Source organism: Carassius gibelio, chromosome B16 (genome assembly GCF_023724105.1).
Source record: "Carassius gibelio isolate Cgi1373 ecotype wild population from Czech Republic chromosome B16, carGib1.2-hapl.c, whole genome shotgun sequence".
In the NCBI taxonomy this organism is placed as follows: Eukaryota; Metazoa; Chordata; class Actinopteri; order Cypriniformes; family Cyprinidae; genus Carassius; species Carassius gibelio.
In genome coordinates, this window is record NC_068411.1 from 29,861,380 (window position 1) to 29,885,992 (window position 24,613).

At 35.2% G+C, this 24,613-nt stretch overlaps 2 protein-coding genes across 5 annotated transcripts in view; both read right to left on the reverse strand.

Annotated features, from left to right (window-relative positions):
• Positions 1–3,850, reverse strand: part of LOC127974259 (protein argonaute-3) — a 36,160-nt gene extending 32,310 nt beyond the window's left edge. The window contains exons 1-2 of one of the 4 annotated variants that reach the window (XM_052577429.1): positions 3,540–3,849; positions 3,119–3,404 (exon numbers count right to left, since the gene is read on the reverse strand). In XM_052577429.1, coding sequence (XP_052433389.1) covers positions 3,119–3,137 — 19 coding nt within the window. In that variant the 5' untranslated portion in view covers positions 3,138–3,404; positions 3,540–3,849. Of the gene's footprint in view, positions 1–3,118 lie in introns of all 4 variants that reach the window. The other 3 variants (XM_052577430.1, XM_052577432.1, XM_052577431.1) reach the window with 3 other exon arrangements.
• A 2,655-nt stretch (positions 3,851–6,505) lies between these two features.
• The window catches only part of LOC127974260 (protein argonaute-1-like), a 30,192-nt gene continuing 12,084 nt past the window's right edge, over positions 6,506–24,613 (reverse strand). The window contains exons 7-19 of the mRNA XM_052577434.1: positions 23,998–24,085; positions 23,107–23,254; positions 22,889–23,008; positions 17,843–17,965; positions 16,798–16,931; positions 15,214–15,398; positions 14,970–15,129; positions 14,746–14,836; positions 12,052–12,246; positions 11,540–11,674; positions 10,489–10,590; positions 10,205–10,404; positions 6,506–8,704 (exon numbers count right to left, since the gene is read on the reverse strand). Coding sequence (XP_052433394.1) covers positions 8,596–8,704; positions 10,205–10,404; positions 10,489–10,590; positions 11,540–11,674; positions 12,052–12,246; positions 14,746–14,836; positions 14,970–15,129; positions 15,214–15,398; positions 16,798–16,931; positions 17,843–17,965; positions 22,889–23,008; positions 23,107–23,254; positions 23,998–24,085 — 1,790 coding nt within the window. The 3' untranslated portion in view covers positions 6,506–8,595. The remainder of the gene's footprint in view (positions 8,705–10,204; positions 10,405–10,488; positions 10,591–11,539; positions 11,675–12,051; positions 12,247–14,745; positions 14,837–14,969; positions 15,130–15,213; positions 15,399–16,797; positions 16,932–17,842; positions 17,966–22,888; positions 23,009–23,106; positions 23,255–23,997; positions 24,086–24,613) is intronic.

The window sequence follows — 24,613 nt, forward strand, 5'->3', positions numbered from 1 at the left end:
AAGCTTCGTCCCCTTCTCTCCTCTTACGGTTTAAACTCCCTCCTCAGAGCCTCTCTGCCTTCCCCCAGCTAACCATCAAAGAAAAAAAGGCCCTAAAGGCCAAAGAGGGCCCCATGCACACAGAGAGATTGCTAAGCCTCCATACATAACTGCCATGAAAACAGACTCCAGGCTGACAACCCACTCCAGAGGGCCCTAAAACCTCTTCTTCATCCATCTTTTTCTACTTAATTTATGGCCTGCACACTTTCAAGCTGGATATCCACCCGTGATGCTGAACACAATGCATTGCAGTGTCTCAGCACTGAAAATGAAAGGGATCACATTCTTTGGCTATGATGGGTCATAGTGACTGTGCAGTGCACGTGGTGAACAGGGCTGGCCGATATAAAACCATGCAATATGACATGAGCATTCAATGATTGCTTTTTAATTGGCTTTAGGGCTCTGACATTAGAAATGCACTGATTATTTTAAGGGCACAATAATATGCAGAAATAATTAAAATGGTTATTCATTGCTCTATTTATGCATTCACACACACAATAACAACAAAATCAATCATCAATTCTGAAAACAGCTTGCTTTACAAGACTAAAACTGCACCGAATAATGACAAAGGTGAAATTATTAATACAAGAAAACTATTTGAATAAGTTACTTAAAAAAAAAAAAAAAAAAAGGATAACCAGCTTTATTTTAAGGAAAAATTATTATTTTTAACGGTTAATTTAAAATTAGACTTTCACTGTATTTTAGATAACTGCATAAATATTATCAAACTAATTGTATACAATATCCAGAAAGTTTGGTTAGAATTATGCATCAATAAAAATCACTTTTAAACTGAACAATAAATACATTTATGGTTAACATTGTTCCATTTATAGTTAATTTCACACAATAACAACAAGATTGACTGCTTTACAAGAGTAATACTGCATTAAATAAAAGTTAAAAATTATGCAAGAAACAACTCTGAAATAACTAATGTTCATTCAGGGTGGTAAAACTTTTCAAACGTGATTCATTTTTAACTAGACTTTTCACTAGGTTTTATATAACTGCATTAAATATTTCTAACTGCAATGAAAGTTCAGTCGAAACTGTGGTTCAAATCACCTTAATAAATACATTTGATAATTTAAAAAAAGGAAAAAGTGAATTTCTGAATATAAAAGCTTAACTGATAACTAATGTTTAAGTTATTTATTTATTTTACTAGACTTTATACTGTTTTTAGGTAAATTCAATAAACATTTGCAATTCAGTTGAAATGATGATTTAAAAAAAAATTTAAAAAAATAAAATAAAATCACCCTTTTAAGCCATTTAAGAGCAAATGTAAACTAACATTGACAGACAGCGCTAGCCCCCCATCTCTTTCACCATCACACTGGGCACCCGAAAAAACCTTCACTATACTGGATGTCCACAATGCCAGTTTAAGGCAAACTGCACTCACCATAGAAACCTCACACAGCATGTCATCAGCTTTTGGGCGATGGGAGGAGATTGAGCGGCTTTTGTTGAAACAAAGGATGTAACTCTTCCTCTACTTTGGCACTGTTATCAAATGGCAATCAAAAGTCAATGCAGAACGCTGTGGCACAACAGCACATCTACTGGGAAGAGCTGGCCACTTTGATCATTAAGTGCCTTCATGCTCTCGAAAGGTTCGAAAATCTGTTTATGTAACCTGCACAAGAAAACAGCATCATTTTGGCCTGCACCCAACCAACAGGGGCTTCCCCTTAACCAGGGCCCTTCTAAGATTGGTGACAGGAAACATCTGGTGTTATTAAACACCTTGAGCCATGCCATATTTAGCATCAAACCTAATAAAACCACACAGGTTAGGACTCTTCACGGTCACTTAGTTCCCACAGCAAAGACGCACAGACTCGGAGACAGAAATCGCAGAATCCAGTCATAAAAAATGGAATTTAAAATGTAACGCAGAATGTCACGTAATTTGGCATATTTTGGAATTTGGGAAGAATTAATCAGATTTCATAGGGCCCTTTAGGCTGTCCATTACATTTGAAACTACTCTTTTAAAATCTTGAAAAAGCTTTTTTTCTCAGTAATATTAAAGAACCACTGAACATGTTTTAAGGGAAAATCCAATGCGCAAGATAGCCTTTTTTCACAAAGCCCCTTCAGATTGGGGTATTCCACAGGTGACACACAATACAGACCCCTGAAATATCACCTTATTAGTCAACACAGAACAAGTATCATTCAAGAAAACAGCCACAAGCAAAAAGGAATACACGACTTTAGGGAAGTGCATTTAAAAATGGGAAATTTGCTAGTGATGAACTTCTGACCTAGATGTCAGTGAGGTCATGAGAGGTCACTCGTCTGACCTGATACTAACCCACTTACTGCTGGTTACATGAGGAAAAACACCCTCATCATGTCTGACCAGTGCTTCATCACATCACTAAATGACTCATAGTCAGCCTTTAAAATGCCCAAGATGAGGCACAATGAGATAATCGCTCTGATCTAAACCACAATACAAGACATGTACAAAAAAAAAAAAACAGTACGAACATGAACTCAGCGCTTCACAGAAATGCTTGACTATGGTACAGTCAAGAGTCCTAAAGAGAATTCTAGTGGAAAAGTTTGAGACACTTAAAAGCAGAATTCCTGGCATCCTGGATTTTCAGGACCAAAGGGACTCATTATGTTAGTGTCTGATAATGACCTTAAAACCAATTACTTCAGTTTTTGAAACAATAATAGCTAAATATATAACCATTGGTAAATAATTCAAGCTTTTAATCACCATTAAAACACTAAATATGAATTCTTATTTCATAAAAGGTAAATGGGTTTCCACAAATTTTAAACTAATGAGTTACTAATGAATCATTCAGACCAGATTGTGACTCGTTTTGACAAAACAGGAGACACAGAACAAACCATACATCAAATGAAAGCTTCTTTATTCATCTTTCAGATGATGTAATGTTACAAATCTAAATTTTAAAAAATCGACCGTTATGACTGGTATTGTGGTTCAGGATCACAGTTCAATCCCTAGTCATGACGTTGCAAACATCAGATGCGCGCAAAAGACCCAAAATCATACACACACACACACCTGTAGTTCCGATTTCCATTCATGAGGTCTCTGTCCGGTTCCGTCCCCGGCTCGCAGTAGACGAACTTCAGAAACTCTACGGTTCCGTTAACCCAATGCGAGCTTTTCCTCCCGGTTTAACGGATCCTAACCCAGTGTCCCAGAAGCTCGTATATCAGGTCTGGATTTCAGGTTCGGTTTTCAGATCGACGTGACGGCCAGCTAGCCAGCCAGCTAAGACGAGAAGTTCCCCCGAATACAGTCCCGAGTCGCTGTTTCTGTGATGGCGACGCCTTCGGAAATGTTTCTTTGGAAAGACCGAGGCGGTTTGTTGAGGTGTTATGACGTTACAGCGAGTAAAAGTCAATTTATGTCGCCTCCGCTGTTCGACACAGCTAGCCTGCTACTGCTAGGGGCCAGGCTAACCAGCTAAGCTACATACCCAATCTCTGAGGGGAAAAAGTCCGCGAAAGTGCCCGATCCTCCATGAATTCCGTCCTCGACGCTCAGAGGCTTTTCGATGGCTCGTACTCCCTTCGTTTTACTCCGGCGGTGACACGAAATAAGTTGGGAGTTGAACTCTCTCCCTTTCTCTCGCAGGGTTTCTCTGACACTCAGAGCCTCCGCGAGACTCGCTTCAGCTAAATATGGAGCGTCTGATCCTCCGCGAGCGCGACGCACGGACCTGGCGCGAGAGCCGCACGCTGATTGGCTGCGAGGGCAAGCGCGAGCACGCGAGGGAAGGGACGGGGTTTAAAGCCGCCTCATCACCATCATCATCATCACCAATGTATATTTTTACTTAATAAAACTACATTATAAAACTACTTTGTTTTCAAATACAGATTTTAAATATGCAAATATAATTTTTTAACAAGTATATTTTGAAAGGTTTTAGTAAGTAGATTTAATTCATACTGTAAATGTTTAAAAATAAATTTTCAAGAATGTGTAAAAATATGAAATATAAAAAAAAGTGTACATTTAACTAACATATTTTCAAGATGTATAGTGAATTCAAGACCAATCCATATATCAAAACATACACAAATGTGCTGTCTGGTATGTTTTATGTAGCCTAATTTCACAAAGCTAGTCAAACCATTCTGTCTTGCTTTAGTTTTTGGAAGTGAACAGTCTAACTTAGATTCTTTCTTGTCTTTTTCTTAAATAAAATGCATAAAAAAATCAGTAATGGATTCTGCAATGAAAAGTTAAGATCAGTGCATCACTAAATGTATGAATGTCTGAAATAAAGAAATTAAGAGTTAAACTTTAGTGTTGTAGCTGCCTTTGGACGATAAAGTTCTCTAATTTAAAAAGCAAGTTGAGTTAATGTAAAGTTTATTTCTTTATTTTTTTGTGCGACAGTCTAATATATAATTTGTTTTATGTCATAAAGCTACTGTATGCAGTTTCTGTGTGAATGATCGGTGCTGGAATTGGATGCGATGCAAGGGGCGCCAGCTGAAATCTTGCCTAGGGCACCAAATTGGTCTGGGTTAAAAGTTTGAAATGTTGCATAAATTACATTTGACTGAAATGCTTGTATTGAAGCTTTTTGCATTCTGCCTGTCATATAACTGTGCTAGAGGTTAAATTTTGTGAAGACGGGCCACTGGTAAGAAGCTTTTGAGCTGTGTTTATAATCAATATGCATAACAGTGACATATGTTAAATATGTATATTAGGAATGAAAATGACATATTTTGAGTTTTGATATTAGAAATTGCACTACTTTGGGCATTTCGATATTACTTTAACCACCGACCACACCACAGCCCCCACCCCGGCTCGGCTCGCACCCACTGTCCTCTTTTTGGAAAACTAACATTTTTCAACCTTCAGCATAAAAAGAACCATTCTGGCCCCTTTCCCACCGAGTAAAATTCACTGTTTGATCCCTAAAATGAAGATAACACAGCAAATAGCTAAAGTTTTATATTAAAGTTATACAGGGCAGGGGCATAACAATCGTTTCAGAAGTGAGGGAGGCAGAAATGTAAACTGTAGTAATAATAATAATAATAAATTATTATTATGTATGTTTGTCTAATTGATAAAAAAATAACTTTATGTCTTACTTTTAACTGGCTATTAAAACCACCACATGTCACACCACGTCATCTGCTGATGTTGGTGTTTTCGGAGGTCCAAGGTCAACACAGACGTATTCCAGGAAGTTTTAGAGCACTTCATGCTTCCTGTGGCTGACCAACTTAATGGAGATGCAGATTTCATTTTCCAACAGGATTTGGCACCTGCACACAGTGCCAAAGCTTCCAGTAACTGGTTTAAGGACCATGGTGTCCCTATTCTTAATTGGCCAGCAAACTCGCCTGATCTTATCCCCATAGAAAATCTATGGTTTATTGTGAAGAGGAAGATGTGATATGCCAAACCAAAGAATGCAGAAGAGCTGAAGGCCACTATCAGAGCAACCTGGGCTCTCATAACACCTGAGCAGTGCCACAGACTGATCGACTCCATGCCACGCCGCATTGCTGCAATCATTCAGACACAAGGAGCCCAACTCAGTATTGACTGTTGTACATGCTCGTACTTTTAATTTTTATACTTTTTAGTTGGCCAAGATTTCTAAAAATCCTTTCTTTGTGTTGGTCTTAAGTAATATTCTAATTTTCTGAGATACTGAATTTTAAGAATTTTCCTTAGTTGTCAGTTATAATCATCAAAATTAAAAGAAATAAACATTTGAAATATATCAGTCTGTGTGTAAGGAATGAATATAATACACAAGTTTCACTTTTTGAATGGAATTAGTGAAATAAATAAACTTGATGATATTCTAATTATATGACCAGCACATGTTTTTAAGATTAGAAATTGATTTGCATTTCAGTGAGAGAAATAAGAATTTGATCCCCAAGTAAAACATGACTTAGTACTTGGTGCAGAAACCATCCATGTTCATAAAAACATTCTTAAATTAAACCATAGCATTCAATCCAGTACAATACATTGCACAAGAAAACTGATATTGATTGTGAATTATGGTATCTATTTAATAAAACTAGATTATAAGAGTGAAGGACGCATGAAATCGCCATTGACTGAAGTCAACATGAAATCAAATTAGACCACAATCACTTTCCTGGTCTAATGAAGCATGCATTAACCGGTGCGTGCTATTCCAAATAAAAACATTGTCATCAATCATCAAAATTTAAAAACTTGCTTTTTAAAATCTGGTTTCTGTTCGAAATGTTGTATTTTGGAAGTAAAAGGGTTGTAAATGCATGGTACAGCAACAGAATTAAATGAACGACAAATGATGCCCAGGATTCATCCAGTGATGGACAAAAGACTGTCACAGCAAAAATGAAATACAGCTGTGCATTTCAACCCCACACCCCCTCACATCTGAAAACAGGACTCAACACAGCATTTAATAAAAAACAACTTTTATTGTCTTTAAAAAATAATCGTCCCGAACAAAGTCCTCTCACTATTACATACAGTGCCAAAATGACTTGCTTATGTGTTCATTCATTGAATCGACTGGGAAGTGCTATGATGCGGACTGTTCTTTATCAGTGGCTTAATATTGCTTAAACATTGAGGTCTCCATCTTCGTCATCAACCATGAGGTGCTGAGACTTCTGAGAGTCAAGTACTGCATCAGAATATTTCGTCTAGGAAAGACCGGATCAATATTGTACATCGGGCATCAATACAAATCACCTCGCTGGCTTGGCAAAACCTAATATAAAGGCATGTCTTTGTATACATTTCATAAACGCGAGTTAAAAATAAAACATGGTCAACCGTTACATTTAAAATCCCTTTGAATTTCATCAAAGCGTTTTAGGTGCTGAGTCTTTCAACCTCGTGGAGACTCGTAAGCCACTTTTATAGCAGTAAAAGGTTTCCTTAAAGGGAAAGTTCACCTAAAAATGAAACTCTGTCATTATTTGTTCACCCTATGAAGTGTTATTTGTATGCAGCTGTGGGGAAAAAAAATAATGAAACTCCAGATTCGTAATGACAGCTCTTTCATTTTAAGGCAAACGGGTGAGAAAGTATGGCATCGAATGTTAGTACGGGCTCAGACTGAATGTGATTACTAAGAGGCTCCAGTTACAACACCGACTCGGTTTAAACATGCATTTCTTACATCCACTCTATGACATGATTACATGGCATAATGATCCCTTAACCTGCGGAAAAGGCGTTTTCCGGCATGCCCACATTCTCTCTGCACCGACGGGCGTCAGGCGAGGGTAAAAAGGTGCAATGATAATGGCAAGTGTTAAATGTGCTTGTTGGGAAGGGAATGTGGCAGTGTTACCAACAGCCTTCGTGAGCCTGTGGGGTAAAGAGGACAGGCTCACTATTTCCAAACAACTATTCTCTTCTATCACCTTACACATTCTTTATGACTGCTCTCAGTGACCTTGTATTGCTTCGTGTACAGAGGCCAGTGGAAGAAACCGTTTAAAGGGAAAGTTCACCCAATAATGCAAAAAAGAAAAAAGGCCATTATATATATATATATATATATATATATATATATATATATATATATATATATATATATATTTATTTATTTATATATATATATGATGCTTTATTTAAAACATAAAAATCAGTGAATAATAACTCAAATCCGTGTTTTTCTCTTAAACAAATCTAAAAGGATTGGATTATAATATGCAAGTCATGCAGACTAGTTTTATGACACGTAGATGAACTTCACATTATAAATCACCATCTATTTAGTGCTGCATTGAAAACAGCTCGTCCTGTTTCATGGGAGAAAAAAAAAAGCACAATCCAGAATGAATAACTGATTTTCTTGGGTGAACTATTCCTGTAAGTTCAGGAAGATTTATGTGCACTGGAAGTAAAAAAAAAAAAGTTTTTCGAATGCAAGTGAAGTGCACGTTTTCCACGACGAGGGCCTTTTGTCACCGGTTGGCTGGTGCATAATGCTGGTTTCGGTGTTATGCTGATGTGAGAGTGCAAATGCAGTGGTCCATCTATCGTTACACTAATTCGCCACTCTCTTAACTAACGGCGAGTCTAAACTGGATCCGAGACACCTGCGTCCGCGGCTTCTGCTACGGCCTTGCGCTTGTCTCCTTCTGGGCTCGCGGTGCCTTTCCACTACAACTAAGCGCTAATGTACCATGCCATTCACAACAATAAAAAATGTAAAAAGAAACGTTCACAACAATAAAAAATAATGCCAAAGGAAGTAAGAAGGATTCGTCCACGTGGGGCGTTTGAACTCTGGCGGCGGGTTAAGAGGCAGCTTTGTGGTGGCATACAAAACGACAGCTTCCTCTGCGTTGCTTCCCTCCGTATTGCATACATGCGCACATGTGGGAGTGTGAAAGTAGTTTACAACAATACACAATTAAATAAAAAAAAGAGCATCCAGACAGATTGAACGAAACTCAAAGTGTGAGACTCCGTGTTGGGACTGGTAGCACCCGGGGAACTGGCTCGAGGGGTGTGTGGCACAGGTTTGCTTAGGCAAAGTACATGGTCCTCAGGGTGTCGTGGTGAATCTGCACGGCTTTGGCCAGCGCCTGGGGATCCCGACCGTTGCTCTGTCCCGAGACGTGACTGCCTTCCCCGCTATAAACACAGACAACCAGACAACATCAAAACTGATTTTACATGCATTAGAGTATCAAAGGTGGCAGTTCAGTCACTTATGATGTTAAATATTCAAATAAATGCTGTTCTTTTGAACCTTCTATTAAAATGTATCACGGTTCCCCCCCAAAATAATAAGCAACACAACTGTTTTCAACATTGATAGTAATAAGAAATGTTTCTTTAGCAGAAAATCAGTATATTAGAATGATTTCTGAAGACACTGAAGACTGGAGGAATTATGCTGAAAATTCAGCTGTGCATCACAAAAATAAATTAAATTGTACAACATATTCAAATAGAAAACAGTGATTTTAAATAGCAATAATATTTCATAATTTTACTGTATTTTTTGATCAAATAAATACAAAGCAAAAAAGCCTAAAAAGCATTTTTTGGGCATCATACTGATTGCGTTGTTTTATGTTAATTATGCATTCTTGTCTTTTCTTCTTTTTAGCACATTTTGTTTACATTCTTGTGAATCTTTTACTGTTATTTTTTTTAACTCCATTTCATGTAAAGCACTTTGAGTTACCACTGTTTATTAAATGTACTATATTAATACATTTGTAAGCGTACAGTATACTCTTGCCTTGCTTGTATGGGATATATTTTTAATCTCATTGAAAACTAGAAAAATTGCATGTAAACATGTATAGTGAAAGAAATGTTGATTATAAACAATTAATATTTATTCAATACTGAAAGTTTCCACAACAAAACGTCCCAATATATCTCAATCAGTATTATAATTTAGTATTTCAAACTGCAGTGTAAAATAAAATAAAAATATTTATTAGGCCTATAATTATTAAATATTCATTATTTCAATATTTTATATTTATTAAAATATAATATTCCATATTTTAATAATTCATTATATTATAACAATAATAAGTCCTAGATATATATATATATATATATATGTGCATGCCTATTTATAAAAAATTAAGAAAAAATTTATATAATAATAATAATAAAATAAAACGCTTTCTAAAAATGAACTTGAATAATTTATTATTCTTATGGTCCCACTTTATATTAGGTGGGCTTAACTACTATGTACTTACATAAAAAATAAGTACAATGTACTTACTGTGTTCATATTGTATTGTAAAACACTTTTGCTGCTATTGAGGGATAGGGGTAAGGTTAGGGAGAGGGTTGGAGGTATGGGTAAGTTAAGGGTTAAGGTGTAAAGCATGGGTCAACAGTGTAATTATAAATGTAATTACAGAAATTAAATACAGATGTAATTACATGTAGTTTTTTTTTAAATATAAGTACAATGTAAAAACATGTATGTACACAATAAGTACATTGTACTAAATTATTAATTAAAATTTAAGTACATAGTAGTTAAGGCCACTTAAAGTGGGTCCATTCTTATTTATTTGCATGTCATGCAACAGTTAAATAGCAGCTAATGCATTTGAGTAACATTTCAACTACAGATGCTCTTGATCTTGTCCTTACCTGTCGTGCTCTTTATCCACCAGATGGTATCGCGCACGGAAAGCCACGAGTCGGGCATAGTACGCAGGCGCAGGGATGGAGACGGAGCGGGTGCAGCGCACATATGTGTGGCACAGCTGGTAGGTGAGGATCTGCAGCTCGTCCGCTGTGAAGCGATTGTCGTCCCACAGGACGTAGTAGTGTGAGGGTCGACTGGTGCCCTGAGACGAGGAGCACAGAACGTCACACCACAGTCACAGACACACGGTCATGAATGATTGTTTGCGCCGAGTCTGTGAGCTCACCTGAATACCGGCATGACTGCACAGGTAGAAATCAAACTCGAACGGATGCGTGATGCTGGTGTCCACCGTAGTTCCTGCTGGGATGTTCCCGCTCTTCCCGATCTGATTAGAATCAAGATTGCGAAATTACCCTAAACTATATTTACTTAAAAAAATTAAATAAATCCTTGTTACTTGAAATAAAAATTAAAAACCTTAACTCAAAATAAATAGATAAATATTTATTTCAATATAATTTCTCATTTTCATTTAAAGATGAAAGTACTAAAATAACTCAAACTAAATGAAGAATAACTTAAACATGACTTCAAAATAAAATAAATTAACTAAAATAAAATAAAAGATGAAAAATCCAGCAATGGTTGAATTACAAATACCTTTTTAATGTATACAATTTAATTAAACTTAAATTTTTTATTAAGAGTATTCATTTAAAAAATGTACATTTTTAATTTTAGCATTTATTTAAGCTATTTAAAAAAAAAATTTTTTTTTACAATAGACTGAAGTACTAAAATACCTCTAAAACCATAAAAAATAATGAAATATTAAAAAAAATAATAATAATTTGAATAAATAAAATAAAGTAGTTTTAAAAATCTGTTCTGTTTTAGCTAGTTGTGGAGGCAACAATCCTCATCTTTGTTTGTAAGTTGAAGTTAAAATTTAATAAATACTATGAAGACAAAATATACAAAATTAAAATTGCAGAACACAGCATAAATACTAAAACTAAAATTCAAATAAAAACTAAAATCACATTCAATAAATGAACATAATATAGTGCTGTCAAATGATTAATTGCATCCAAAATAAAAGTTTTTGTTTATATACTGTATGCATGGGTACTGTTGATTTATTATGTATATATAAACACACAAACACACTTAAACACAGTATATATTTAGAAAATATTTACATGTATGTAAATAAATATATTTAATATATAGACATCCTATTTTTCTTAAATATATACACATGCATATGCTTGTATTTATATATACATAATAAATAAACTTATTTTGCATGCGATTAATCATGATTAACTCACTCTTTCAGATTTATCGGCGCAGAAGAGGCGAGTGTGGTGGCGTTTCTGCACTACTACGTAGGTGATGCCCGGCTGGTAGTCCTTCTCCAGCTTGATGCAGGCGTCTCTGATGGCCAACAGCTCGTAGTGCAGGATCTACACAAGCACGCCACATTTATGATGCTACAGAGATTTCCATTTCAAATAAAAGCTGTTCTTTTCAACTTTCTATTCATCAAAGAATCAGGGTTTCCACAAAGATAGGAAGCAGCAGCAACCCTGATAATAATCAGAAACGTTTCTAGAGCAGTAAATCATCATATTTTCACGATTTCTGAAGATCATGTGACTCTGAAGACTGGAGGAATGATGCTGAAAATTCAGCTGCACATCTCAGAAATAAATTACATTTGAACAGATATTCAAAAAGAAAATGGTTATTTTAAACTGCAATAATATTTCACAATTTTACAGTATTTTTGATCAAATAAATACAGCCTAAGAGAGATGTATAGAACCATAATAGTGCTTACTTGTGGTAACTGTCCTTCTGGCACGCCGTCCCTGTAGAAGATGATTCTGGTGGGTTTGAAGCGGGTGGACTTGTAGAACTGAATCAGTAACTCTCGCACCATGTAGGACAGGTCTTCAATGATCTCCTGTCTGGGTCGCTGAACTCGAACTGTAGCGCAGTATCTGCTGGGATGAGCGTCCATGCTGCCCACCACCTGCACACAGGAGTCACGTCACATCAGAAGAGCATGCTGCATTAAAAATCATGAAAAATCCAAGTTAATCTGAAAAACAGTTACAAGTATTTAAATGCTGATCCGATATGCTACTATTCAAAGGTTTGGCGTCAGTAAGTGTTTTTCTCATTTTTGCATTATTTGATCAAAAATAAAGTAAAATTGTTTAATATTATTGCAATTCAATGTAAGTGTTTCCTATTGCAACATATCATAAAATGTAATTTATTTCTGTGATGCTCCGCTGTATTTTCAGCATCATTCCTCCAGTCTTCAGTGTCACATGATCTTCAGAAATCATTCTGATATGATGATTTACTGCTCAAGAAACGTGTCTGATTATCATCAATGTTAATAACACTTGTTCTGCTCAATATTTTTGTGGAAAGTGTGATGCATTTTATTTTTCAGGATTCTTAGACGACCAGAAAGTTTAAAAGAACAGCATTTATGTGAAATAATATAATTATAAATGTCAACGTAATGCGTTTTAGCTGAATAAAAAAAAAAGTAATTCATAAAAATCTTACTGACCCCAAACTTTTGAATGCCAAGTGTATGTATCAGACTAAATAACAATTAATAAATCAATACATTTAAGTGGCACAAATCAGAGACCACACACAAGCAACACAAGAGAAAAAAAATCAACTTTTGGGATGAATTTTTACCTAGCAACCAACCCGAATATTTTAAATGAGCAAGAAATAAGCTATGAAACAATAAGAAAGAAAGAACGTGACACAGCTGTTTTAAACATATCAGTGAAACATCCACACAATGCTGAACAAATGTGAGAGTGCAGAGACGCTCCAGAAATCTGCTGCCCCCTGGCTGCAGTTCTTCAGCCTCTGGAAAGGGTCTGGAGTCCGTCTGCGTGACTCAGGCCTTTGTCACCATCGCTTGGCAACTGGTGAAAGATACGCTTACAAGTGGTTGCATGCACAGGGCGGGAGTGACATCATTTCCTTTGCGCCCGTGAGTCACCGGTGAGCCATTTTCCCTTTTTTAAAGCTCTCGTCCTGTCCTGCCCACCACCGCCTCGGCCACAAAGAGCAGCGGGCTGGTAATCACAGCCTTCGGATTAAGACTCAAATGAAGTGGCTTTGGCCTCAGGTTGGGTTTCCAGAGAGCTGTGTTACATTTCTATAACTTCATTATGTCCTGGATCAATAATAGCTGCTCTTGTTATAAAACACATCTGATGACTGGTCCATTCAAGAAAGCTGCTCCAGGAAATTATCATGCAGTTTTGTATATCTAGTTTTAAAAAGGATGCAAATTGAATTAGGCAGTGTATGATTTTAAATATGGCATGCATTAAAATGAAGTAAGCAATATAAAAATATAGAGCCATTGCTGGTAAAGGAACAATTTGAGCTCATCACCAATATCTTCAGTAGATGGGGACACACCTTCAGACTAATGAATCTCTGTTATGTTTTAATCGCTTGCAGTTTATGATTATTATTTAGAAAAACTGTTTCATAGAGTTTGCACCTACAAAAAGTGATTTCTAGCATATAAAATAATAATAATAAAAAAAACATTTACATTTGTAATCACAATTTAAAAAAATCCCTGATATCTCTCGAAATCATTCGTCCAAGTTTGAAAAACACAAATTCTGATCATAATGTCTACATAAACTGCTTTTCAAAAAAATATACTCTTCTGCTCATAAAGGCTGTATTTATCTGATCAAAAATACAGTAAATATTATGTTCTATATTTGGATATATCTAAAAATGCTATTTATTATTTATTATATGCGCAGCTGAATTTTTGGCAATCACAACATACACTTTTGATCAATATAAAGCATCCTTGCTGAATAAAAGTATGAATTTGTTTTAAAGAAAATCTTACTGACCTCAAACGTTTGAACAGTGGTGGTGGTGTTGTTTTTAAAAAAACATTTATTTGCTATTATCTGCATTCTTTCCTTTTGATGCCAGACTATTATTTTAGTATAAAAATGATACTTTTATCAATTTTCCCTATATAGAAATAAGATACTATACTATGGTATAAATATGAAAGTATATAAATAATACTAAACTAAAAAAATTAGAAAATTTTGAATTTGAAGTGCACATGTGTTTTCATGAGAACAGCTGAAAGTGATCAAATGCAGTGTGTGTGTGTGTGTGTGTGTGTGTGTGTGTGTGTTCTTGTTTTTGTGACATATCAGGACACAACTCTGTATAATGACATGGGTATGACACAGGTATTACAAGGAGAGGGTGACTTATGAGAACATAACCCATGTCCCCATTTTTCAAAACACTTATAAATCATACAGAATGAGTTTTTTTTTGAGAAAGTAAAAATGCACAAAGTTTCCTGTGAGGGTTAGGGTTAGGGTTGGTGAAGGGCCATAGAATATACAGTTTGTACAGTATAAAAACCATTACACCTATGGGATGAACACACTTTACACAAAAACAAACACGTGTGTGTGTGTGTGGTGCTCACTGCAGTAATAGACGGTTTCTTCCCATCACCAGCCGGTGGGTGAGTGACATCTGCTCCGAGGAAGATCACCGGCTGCTGGAACACTGCCGATCTGTGAAGAGGTATAAATAAAATCTTAAACGCTCAAGCTACACTACTTTGGATCAAATAAATAGAGGTTTGGGGAGCAGAAGAGACCTCTTTAAAAAACTGACTGGTAGTGGAAATCTAAACCACGCTCTCACCGTTGATGCGGCACCAGGATGTTGTTGATGCCGCCGAGTTTGACGTTGATCTTGAGGCAGAGGTTGGAGAGCGTCTGAGGAGAGGTTTTCACCACGTTCTTCACCTGAACACACTGAGTGGCCATTCCTAGAAGAGTGTCTCCCACACGCTTGACCTCGGCTGCACAGATCACACGTGTGTGTGTTATTAGTCTGAGGACGGGACGGGACGGGACGGGATGCTCCGTGTGTGTGACCCTCTTACCGTAGACGGGGGTTTTTCCGGGCAGGATGACGATGATGAGCTGCAGGCCGGAGTAAGTGTTCTTCAGGTGTCTGAACATGGGCTCCACGCTGTCGGCTCCCTGTGCGTACTTACAGAAACACGGCTGACCCTGGATCGGCATCCCAGCGTCCTTCGAGATCTTACGCAGCTGGTCCGTGAAGTTCCTGAGGAAGACATCTTCACATTAACACCAGAGTGTTCGTAGCGGATTTATTAGCATGCAATATATATATTTTTTTATAATTATCAAGGTTGAAAACAGTTGTGATGCTTAATAATAATAATAATAATAATAATAATAATAATATATAATAATATATAATAATATATATATAATAATATATATATATAATATATATATATATATATATATATATATATATATATATATATATATATATATATATATATATATATATATATAAAATTACATTTTAAACAAGTAAAAAAAAAAAAAATATATATATATATATATATTTTTTTTTTTTTTACATGTTTAAAATGTTATTTTGATATTTATTTTAGGAAAAGAACAGTTAATTAGAAGGTTCATTTTCATTTTTTTTTCATTCCATTTTCATTAGTCTCATTCCCAGGGTTTTGACCAATTCAATATTACAATAAAATAATAATTGACATGATTTTATTGTGATTATTGATTGTTGTATTGAGATTAAGGTCATATCGTGATTGGTTAAATACGAACATCAAACAGAAACAGGGTTAAAACAGTTAACTAAAACTAAAACTGAAATCATAAAAAGCATTTTTGTTGCTTGAAATAATTTTTTTAACTGAAATAAAGTAAAACAAACAATCAGATTTAACAACTGAAATAAAATAAAAATGTAAAACTACACAGACATACAGTATGTAAAACTTAAATTAAAATTAAAACTATCCATAATCTATAACAGTATCTCAGTGATACTAAAATAACACTGATAAGAAATTGATTGCAATTATACTGTAAAATAAATCAAGTAATACAAATAATTATAATCTGTAACAAATATTTATGTCTTAATTTCATCATTTGTATACAGTAATCCACTGATCTTTCATTTTTATATCAAAATATGTTCTGCGAGTTTCAGAGCGAATATATATATATATATATATATATATATATATATATATATATATATATATATATATATATATATATATATATAGTCAAATATAATTAAATTATCAAAAATCTTACGGACCACAAACTTTCAAATGATACTGTATGTATTAGATTAAAAGCTAGTGGCATAAATCAAATGCCAAATACGTTTTTTTCCCCATTTATACACATGCAACAAGCTTCAATATATTGGGGGAAAAAATGTATGGGGATTTTTAGAATGGGGTTTTTTCATCCATCACCTAACAACCAACCAGAATGCTAAACATGATTAAATAAAATCTATAAAACAATAACAAGAAACATAAACCGTAGCTTTGAGTGAAAACACCAAAGGAATTCAAGTTAGTAAAAAATGCAAATTCTGCAGAACGGACGAGTGTGTCTGTAGGAAACCTGCAGGGGACGTACAGAAAGACGAGTTTCCTTACTTGAGCACCTCTTCCCGACACTGTTTCTGTGGAGCGAAGCAAGCGATGGCCCACACTTTGATCTCGATGCCGTTGAAGAATTGCTTTCCCCTCATGTCCCACACACCCTGGTTAGGAGTCGCAATGGCACGGTTCTGTGAGAAAGAGAGAGAGAGAGAGAGAGTTTAGAAATCTCACACTGGAGGTGATGATGTGTCAGACACGTTTCTCTCAGGTGACTTATTCTGCCAGACAAAGGTTGGGAGTAAGAAAGATGTCTGATGTTTTTGCAAGAAGTCTCTTCTGCTCACCGAGATGGCGTTTATTTGATTAAAACAGTAATATTGTGAAATATTTTTACTATTTCAAATGACTATTTTCTATTGTAATATATTGTAAACTGTAATTTATTTCAGCTGTATTTTCAGCATCAGCATCAGTGTCACATGATCTTCAGAAATCATTCTGATTTGCTGTTAAATAAACCTTTCTGACTATTATAATCAATGTTTAATATTTTTGAGGAAATTATTTTTTTATTTGTTATTTTTTAGAATTCTTCTCTTTTCAAAAGAACAGCATTTACTTTGAAATGCAATCTTTACACTAACATTATAAATGTCTTTACCGTCACTTTGATCAATTTAACGTGTCACTGTTAACTAAAAATATTCATTTTTTTCTTTTTTCTCTTATTTATTTATTTTATTCTCTAACTAAGCATAAACTAAATATAATAATAAATGTTTCTAGATCAGTAAATCAGTATATTATTCTGATTTCTGAAGATCATGTTGCACTGAAGACTGGAGGAATGATGCTGAAAATACAGCGGAGCGTCACAGAAATTTGAAATTGCAATATTTCACAAAACTACTGTATTTTGGATCAAATAAATGAAGCAGAAGAGACTTCTTTTGAAACATTTTTTAATATATATACAGTATATTCCAAACTTTTGACCGGTAGTGCATGAACCCACTACCTTGGCATTGCAAGCATTATGTTTGAGCAGCGAGAACAGGAAGAAGAACAAGAGCTTCAGATTGAGTAAAACAGATCTTACTCGACCGCCGTACTGCAGGATGGGAGCGGGAAGCACTCTCCCCGTCACCTCGGCCATGTCGTCCTTCACCTTGATCCCAAACTCTTGAATGTAGGGATCCAGATTAAAGTTAGCGTTCTTCATCTGAACAGAAAAGAAAAAAAAATATATGCAAGATTATGAAGATGCCCCTCAAACATGAAACTGCATTCACAACCCATTTTACTTCCACAAATGTGCGATAGTTGAGAATAAGGAAAAATTATGTACATTTGATAGGAACTGATCTGAAAATTGGGCATTAGATATCAGAATGCTTGAGAAGTAAGACAGCTTGATTATGTTTGATAAGAGGCGGAGCAATTTATTGCATTTTCACAAAAGCTTTTTTATTTGGAATAACTTACACTGATGAACTGTACAAAGCAAGACCAAAAATTGACATAAAATAAAAAAAAGTTATCGATTTCTTAATTTACTTGCTATATTTTGCAATATATCATAAAATTCAAAGGAAATCTGCTCATCAAAGCTGTTGTTATGCAAATATACAATACAGTTTTTGAAATTAAACCATATTTGAACAGTTTAACAAAACTTAAAATAAAAAAAAATAAAAAAAGCGGCGACAGATCTATCTGATCAATTTGGAAATCTCAAAAGTCAAACTTTCTGTGCAGGTTTAGTCGAACAGTTAATAATCTCAAAATGATAAAGTGTAAACCTGGAGACCTTTTGGGAAATTGTTCAAAAACATGGTGATCTCAAATCACATAATGTGGACATTAATTATGATGTCACTTCCTGCTCATGTCAACAAAATCCAAGGAAGCTGTGATGATGTCATCTGCAGTCATTCTCTCCAAAAAAGGAAAGGCAAAGGGCTAAAATGAGCTGATTCTATGACCACAAACCTTTAAATTAGGACGATTCTGGATTTAATGCAAGTCATCACAGAAAATGTGATCATCTTTGTAAAAACAAACCAAAAATGTGGAAAACACCATTCTTTTTGTCAACATACGAAGAGCAAGCACTGGCTTTCATCAAAAGTGCATTTCTGTCAGAAGAGGTTTCATTTTATATTTACTAGAGATGACAAACAGAAGGAATTTAGTGCTTTGGTTCTGGTTTGATTCTTCTAAAACTTCATTTCTGAATCCAGGAGAATAAAAATGTTTTAAGAAGTGAAATCATTCTGAATAAGAACCTGTTTTCAAATCCCAGGTCTAGTGTTTACCGAGGTACAGATCAAATGAATATCAGTGATAGGAATTCGACAGAGTGCCACAGATGCTGAGCTGCACTTAATATTAAACTGAAGTCATATGCTATATATTAACATCATTTCAGTCAATTAAATGACACATATTCTTACTTTACATTTAAGTTCAATCTGTAAAACTTAAAATGCTGCAACCATGTTTTTATGGCAAAGTTCTGACATCCACAGTTTTAGTTTTTTCTTTCTTTTAACTCTTCCCACACCTGGGTTTTTTTAAAAAGTTGCCAGCCACCGCCAGCATGATTTTCACTAAAATTTCAAGGCCCCCAAAATATTTTGTTGTAAGAATATCTGAACATGCAACACATCAAAATAAATATCAGACCCTCTACATTAAAATTACAATTCTAGCTTATTTATTCTAGCTTCAAGGAATGTTTTTTTTTAAATCAACATTTACATCAAATACTACATGTTCTGTATCATATTCAGTAATATTTCTCGATTGACATTTCACTCCGTAACATTAGGCAGTTTTCATTTATACACGGTTAGTGTTGATGATCGCATTATTTTTCATATATATATATATATATATATATATATATATATATATATATATATATATATATATATATATATATATATATTAGGGATGTCAAATTTCGATTATTTCCATGATCGATCGTCGTTTAAATTAACGATCAATTAATCGATTAATCGTTAACCATAATACTGCAAAATGCGTCTATTGCAGGCACGCAGTCAGCGGTATGACAGGATGTGCAAAAGCCACACACACACACACACAAAACGCTTTCTCACTTGAATTAAAGAGGCTTTAGTCTGAATAAAATGCTAGTAGCAGGATTATAAAATGAATAGATGCGATTATGATCATTTGATAAAATGAAGAGATTGCGCCATACTTTTGAGGTCATTTTACTTTGTTGACAGTTTCCAATCCCGCACGGAGAACGCTGAACGCGCATCTTTAAATGGTTTTGTGGTGCTCGTTGTTGTATTTTAAAGCACAATTGCAATGTTTTCAACTGACATTATTGTATAAAATTATCCGAAATGTGGAGCGCGTGTGACTGCGCTGCACATTAAGTGAACTACATCGGCGCTGCTGCACCAAAACACAGTTGCTCACATTAATTTGATCCTGCTGGATTCTGTCCTAGAAAATGCAGATTTTTAAAAATCCGGCATACAGTGCATTAGATCGTGACAGTGCATGCGTGCAGTCTAGGATGAGCGAGCGCGGCTTTGGCTAGATTTATTTGGAGGTTATTGCTCATGTCTCATTCGGCACAAATCGAAATGTTTCCATATTCGCAATGTATTTGAATGTTAAACTATTATTTATAATGTAAACTAGGCTTGTACTTAACACGCATTCGCATATAGACGGAAAAGATGATCCTCTTCATATGAGCAAAAACGTCCTTGGAACAGCAGAGAGGACCGGTATACTACGGTCTATTTAAACTGACCAGAGTAACCTTTTAATGTTTAGTTGACATTTTATTTTGATAATGAACAGACTGCGATATAAGTTTGAATCGCTAGAATATATGTGTGCAGCAGGCTCCTGCGCGATCGAAACAGCTGAGACATTAAAAAAATATATATATTTTCCGCAAAAGTGTTTACTTTCATTTGTGCACACTCACAATAAAAACAGAAGATTTGCGCTCTTGTAAAATAAAGCAAACAAACAGAATGCGTTGTCATCCTTTTTTTTTTTTTTTTTTTTGTGAACTTATGGAGCGCCCACACTTCTGTTTTAAATCCGTTAATCTAAATTATTTAAGTCGGATATATTTCGCATAGCCTATTTAAAAAAAGAAAAAAAAAACATGAAAACAAATTGTTATTTTTATGTTGGGCCTATTACTTAGTAGGCTATAAATTTTCCTTAAAGCATCCCATTTTGTCCCAGGGCTTAGAACCTGTGCCCTAGTCAGGTCCATGCAGAAACTTGTGAACGATGCTCGGCGTCACCGTTTAGTGACAGCAGTGAATGCTCCAGGAATGTGTCGGTCACAGCGCCTATTAATCGCTGTTTTGAATCCAGCAATTATTTATTTAGAAATGATAAGATCTGATTATGACAAGTGTGGTATAAAAGCTTTGTTTATTAGAGGAATAATAGGTTAACTGGAAAATGTTAGCTCGCGACCATGCTTTTGGACCCCATAGTCTTCATTTACGCGGCTTTGTTCTGGTTTGCCGGTTGGTCAAGAATTTGCACAAATTCAGTATATTTAGGCATTGTTTCTTTTCCTAAATCTTCATAGTCTAACCCTCTAATTTCCCAGGTTTATTTTATTATCTTTCGCTTTTAATAACTGTTTTCGCATCTCTTACTGTGGTAAACATGGGAAGGGAAATTAAAGATTTCATGAATTAAGAATTCGTTCGATTTATTAATTTGTTCCCTTATTTCACTTAAATCATGGGTTATTTAGGGAACAAAATTAATGAAACATGGACAATTGTCACATTAATAATTCGTAGGAATTAATTAACAAGTTGTAGGAATGAATAGACTATCTGTCCTGTCACTGTGTCCCGCAGCCCTGCAAAGCGCACGATATAAAACAGTTATCTGATGAAATGATTAGTAACTACATTTCTATTGCATTTAATGTTGAAGAACTTTTATGTTGTTTCTATTTTAATGTACTTTAAAGTTTAAATCACATTAAAAGCTTAATTTGTACATTGTGAATGAATGATGATGCTTTTATATATCGTCACCGTCACTCACAGCCGCTCGCACGTGTTGAGTGCGCATGAGCCGCACGCAGCCCAACTTTGAATCGGTTAACCGACCATCGATAGCCTTAATCGATTGCATCTCTTATCGACAATTAATCGATCATCGATTAATCGTTGACATCCCTAATATATATATATATATATATATATATATATATATATATATATATATATATACACACACTTATATATGTATGGAAGCCCGGTTCTGCCCCTGAATAAAAAAAAAAAAATGGTTATTGTGACCTTTTATCTCACAATTTTGTGAAATCAATTGCAAAAGCAATTGCGAGTTAATATCTCACAGTTACATTTTTTTAACTCACACTTTTGAGTTTATATCAGGCAATTCTGAGAAAGAAGGCAGAATTCTGAGATAAAAAGTCACTTTTTTATTTTTTATTTGGTGGCGGAAATGGGTTTCCATTAGGGTGATCAGACGTCCCAAAAAATTCGGGACAGTCTCAAAATCTAAACTGTTGTCACGAATCCCGAATGTGGCCCTAATTGTTCCGAAAATTATACTAAATCAAAATCTTGAGTAGTTATTGTCTGATAAACATTAAAAACTGTCTGCGGAGGTTGAGTCGTCCTGCAACCAGCCCCCGCTGGCTGTTCATTGACTGCAGCATCTTTTTTCTAAGTTCCAAAAAAATACGGTAGGCGGCTAGGCATGCATTTAGATATGTTTATTTATCTAATTAATCTATATGCACAAAGACAATACCACAATTTGTCCCCTTTTTGTTTTAAAGCTTGATGAAGAGAGCACAAGTTGCTGCAGCTGTGAGGAGGACAGTGATGCACGCGTACAGGAGTGATTGACAGCTTGTTGTTGACCTATTAGGCAACAATGCTTAAAATAAGCTTTTCTTTGATTGCTTAACTGTTAAGATGCACACCACGTATCATCAAAAGACTGAAAAACATGCATTTCTTTCTTTCTGCTGTATTTTTTGAGCTCTATATTATCCTATGGGTTAAATAATCATGACAACAATGCACTAGCCAGTGCTCACTGTATGTAAAGCACACTAGAGGTCCACACTCACCAGTCTGCTGATCTCCTCCTGTCGGTCTGGAGCTGATCGAGCTGTGGCTTTGATCATGGTGGACGTCTGATTATCTGTCAGTTTCTTGATGCACCGCTGCCCTGCTACAATATTACACACCTGGAGAACAGCAGCACACCGTATGAGTGAAGTTCGTCTCTGTCCGTTCTGAGAGTGTGTGTGTGTGTGTGTGTGTGTGTGTGTGAGACAACACTGACCTCCAGGGGCAGGTAGGTGTGTTTCTGCTCCTGGCCCACCTGGAGACAGGGCAGGTGAGGATACTTGAGCTGCAGGTTGTACTTCTGCTTGAAGTATTGAGCCACGGTACATTCCACCGTCTGTCCGCTCTCAAGCTGCAGAGGAAACCTGGACACACGAGCGACGGGACATTATCAGACTTATTTGACGGCAGAATAAAAAAATGCATTTCATATAAACATATAAGTAACTGTTAAATAAAAAGGTTAACTAAAATTTAAAGCATAAAAAAAAACTTTTTTGACACCTTAAATGTTAACTGAAAATAATAATAATAATTATATATATATATATATATATATATATATATATATATATATATATATATATATATATATATAAACAATTTTATTTTAGCTAGTTTCCATATTTTCTTTTCATTTGTTGTACTAAAATATCTAAACCGAAAACTGCCAGAAAAACTTTATTAACATGTATAAAGGCATATTTAAAACAACAAAAATTAATTTTATGTATTATATAAATATATAATTATTCTACTATTTGAATTTGTTGTTCAAATATGAACATTTCAATGGTGTCTGTGATAAAAAGCTTTTTTCCTGCAAGATTTACTCAAAGAAACATTAAATAATAAAGACAATACAATAAGTAACAATATAATGAATATGTCAAATGGACACTTTTAGCAAATCCTTTATTTACAGAGACACTGACAAGCCAAAATGCTAATTAAATGTCATAGTTTCGGTCAATCTTCTGAAACTGAAAATGCATTGAACATTTTCAGGTCTAAGGACTAATTACTAACTCAAAGTGTGAAATCCCACATGAAAACGATACTATGGATGCGTAAGGCTTCAGAGAAGGTGTCACAGCACAATACTCACGTTTGGTGACTAGCAGGGCGACGTGTGACGTTACAGACGCGATACTTTCTTTTCATTTGCCCACAGTGTGTAACCTCCACCTTCAGACCTGACACCAACAAAACACCAGTTAAACAGTGCTATGAAAGCTTGTTATTGTCATTTTTAATCATAATAAATTAACTGTATATATTTCCGGTGTCTGATTCAATTGACCGACAATACGTCTGTCTTATGTGGTTTCATGCATGCACTTTATTTAGCAGTTTTCTGCAACAGATCCAGCACCATTACAGCAGAGTAAAGTAAATAAACTGGATGCCACTTCCAGCTAATTACAGTCTTCAGTGTGAGACTAAAATGAAAGGCTGGATTTGCAACAGTTCCTCTTGGAATGCATGAAGATGGTCAGAATTCAGGATTGCATCATTTGATTTTTAAATCGATGTGTGTGTGTAAAAGCATGATATCAAAATGACTCATCCAAGACAAAGCCATGGCAGGACGCTGAGATCATCCAGTGACTTCACCGGATCTCTAACTATTAGGGTGCAATGGAACAGATATTCATAATGAAATTTTCAATCCTGGTCTTTCTGTTCGCTATGCATGTGTAGTGAACGAATGCAGTGTTGTT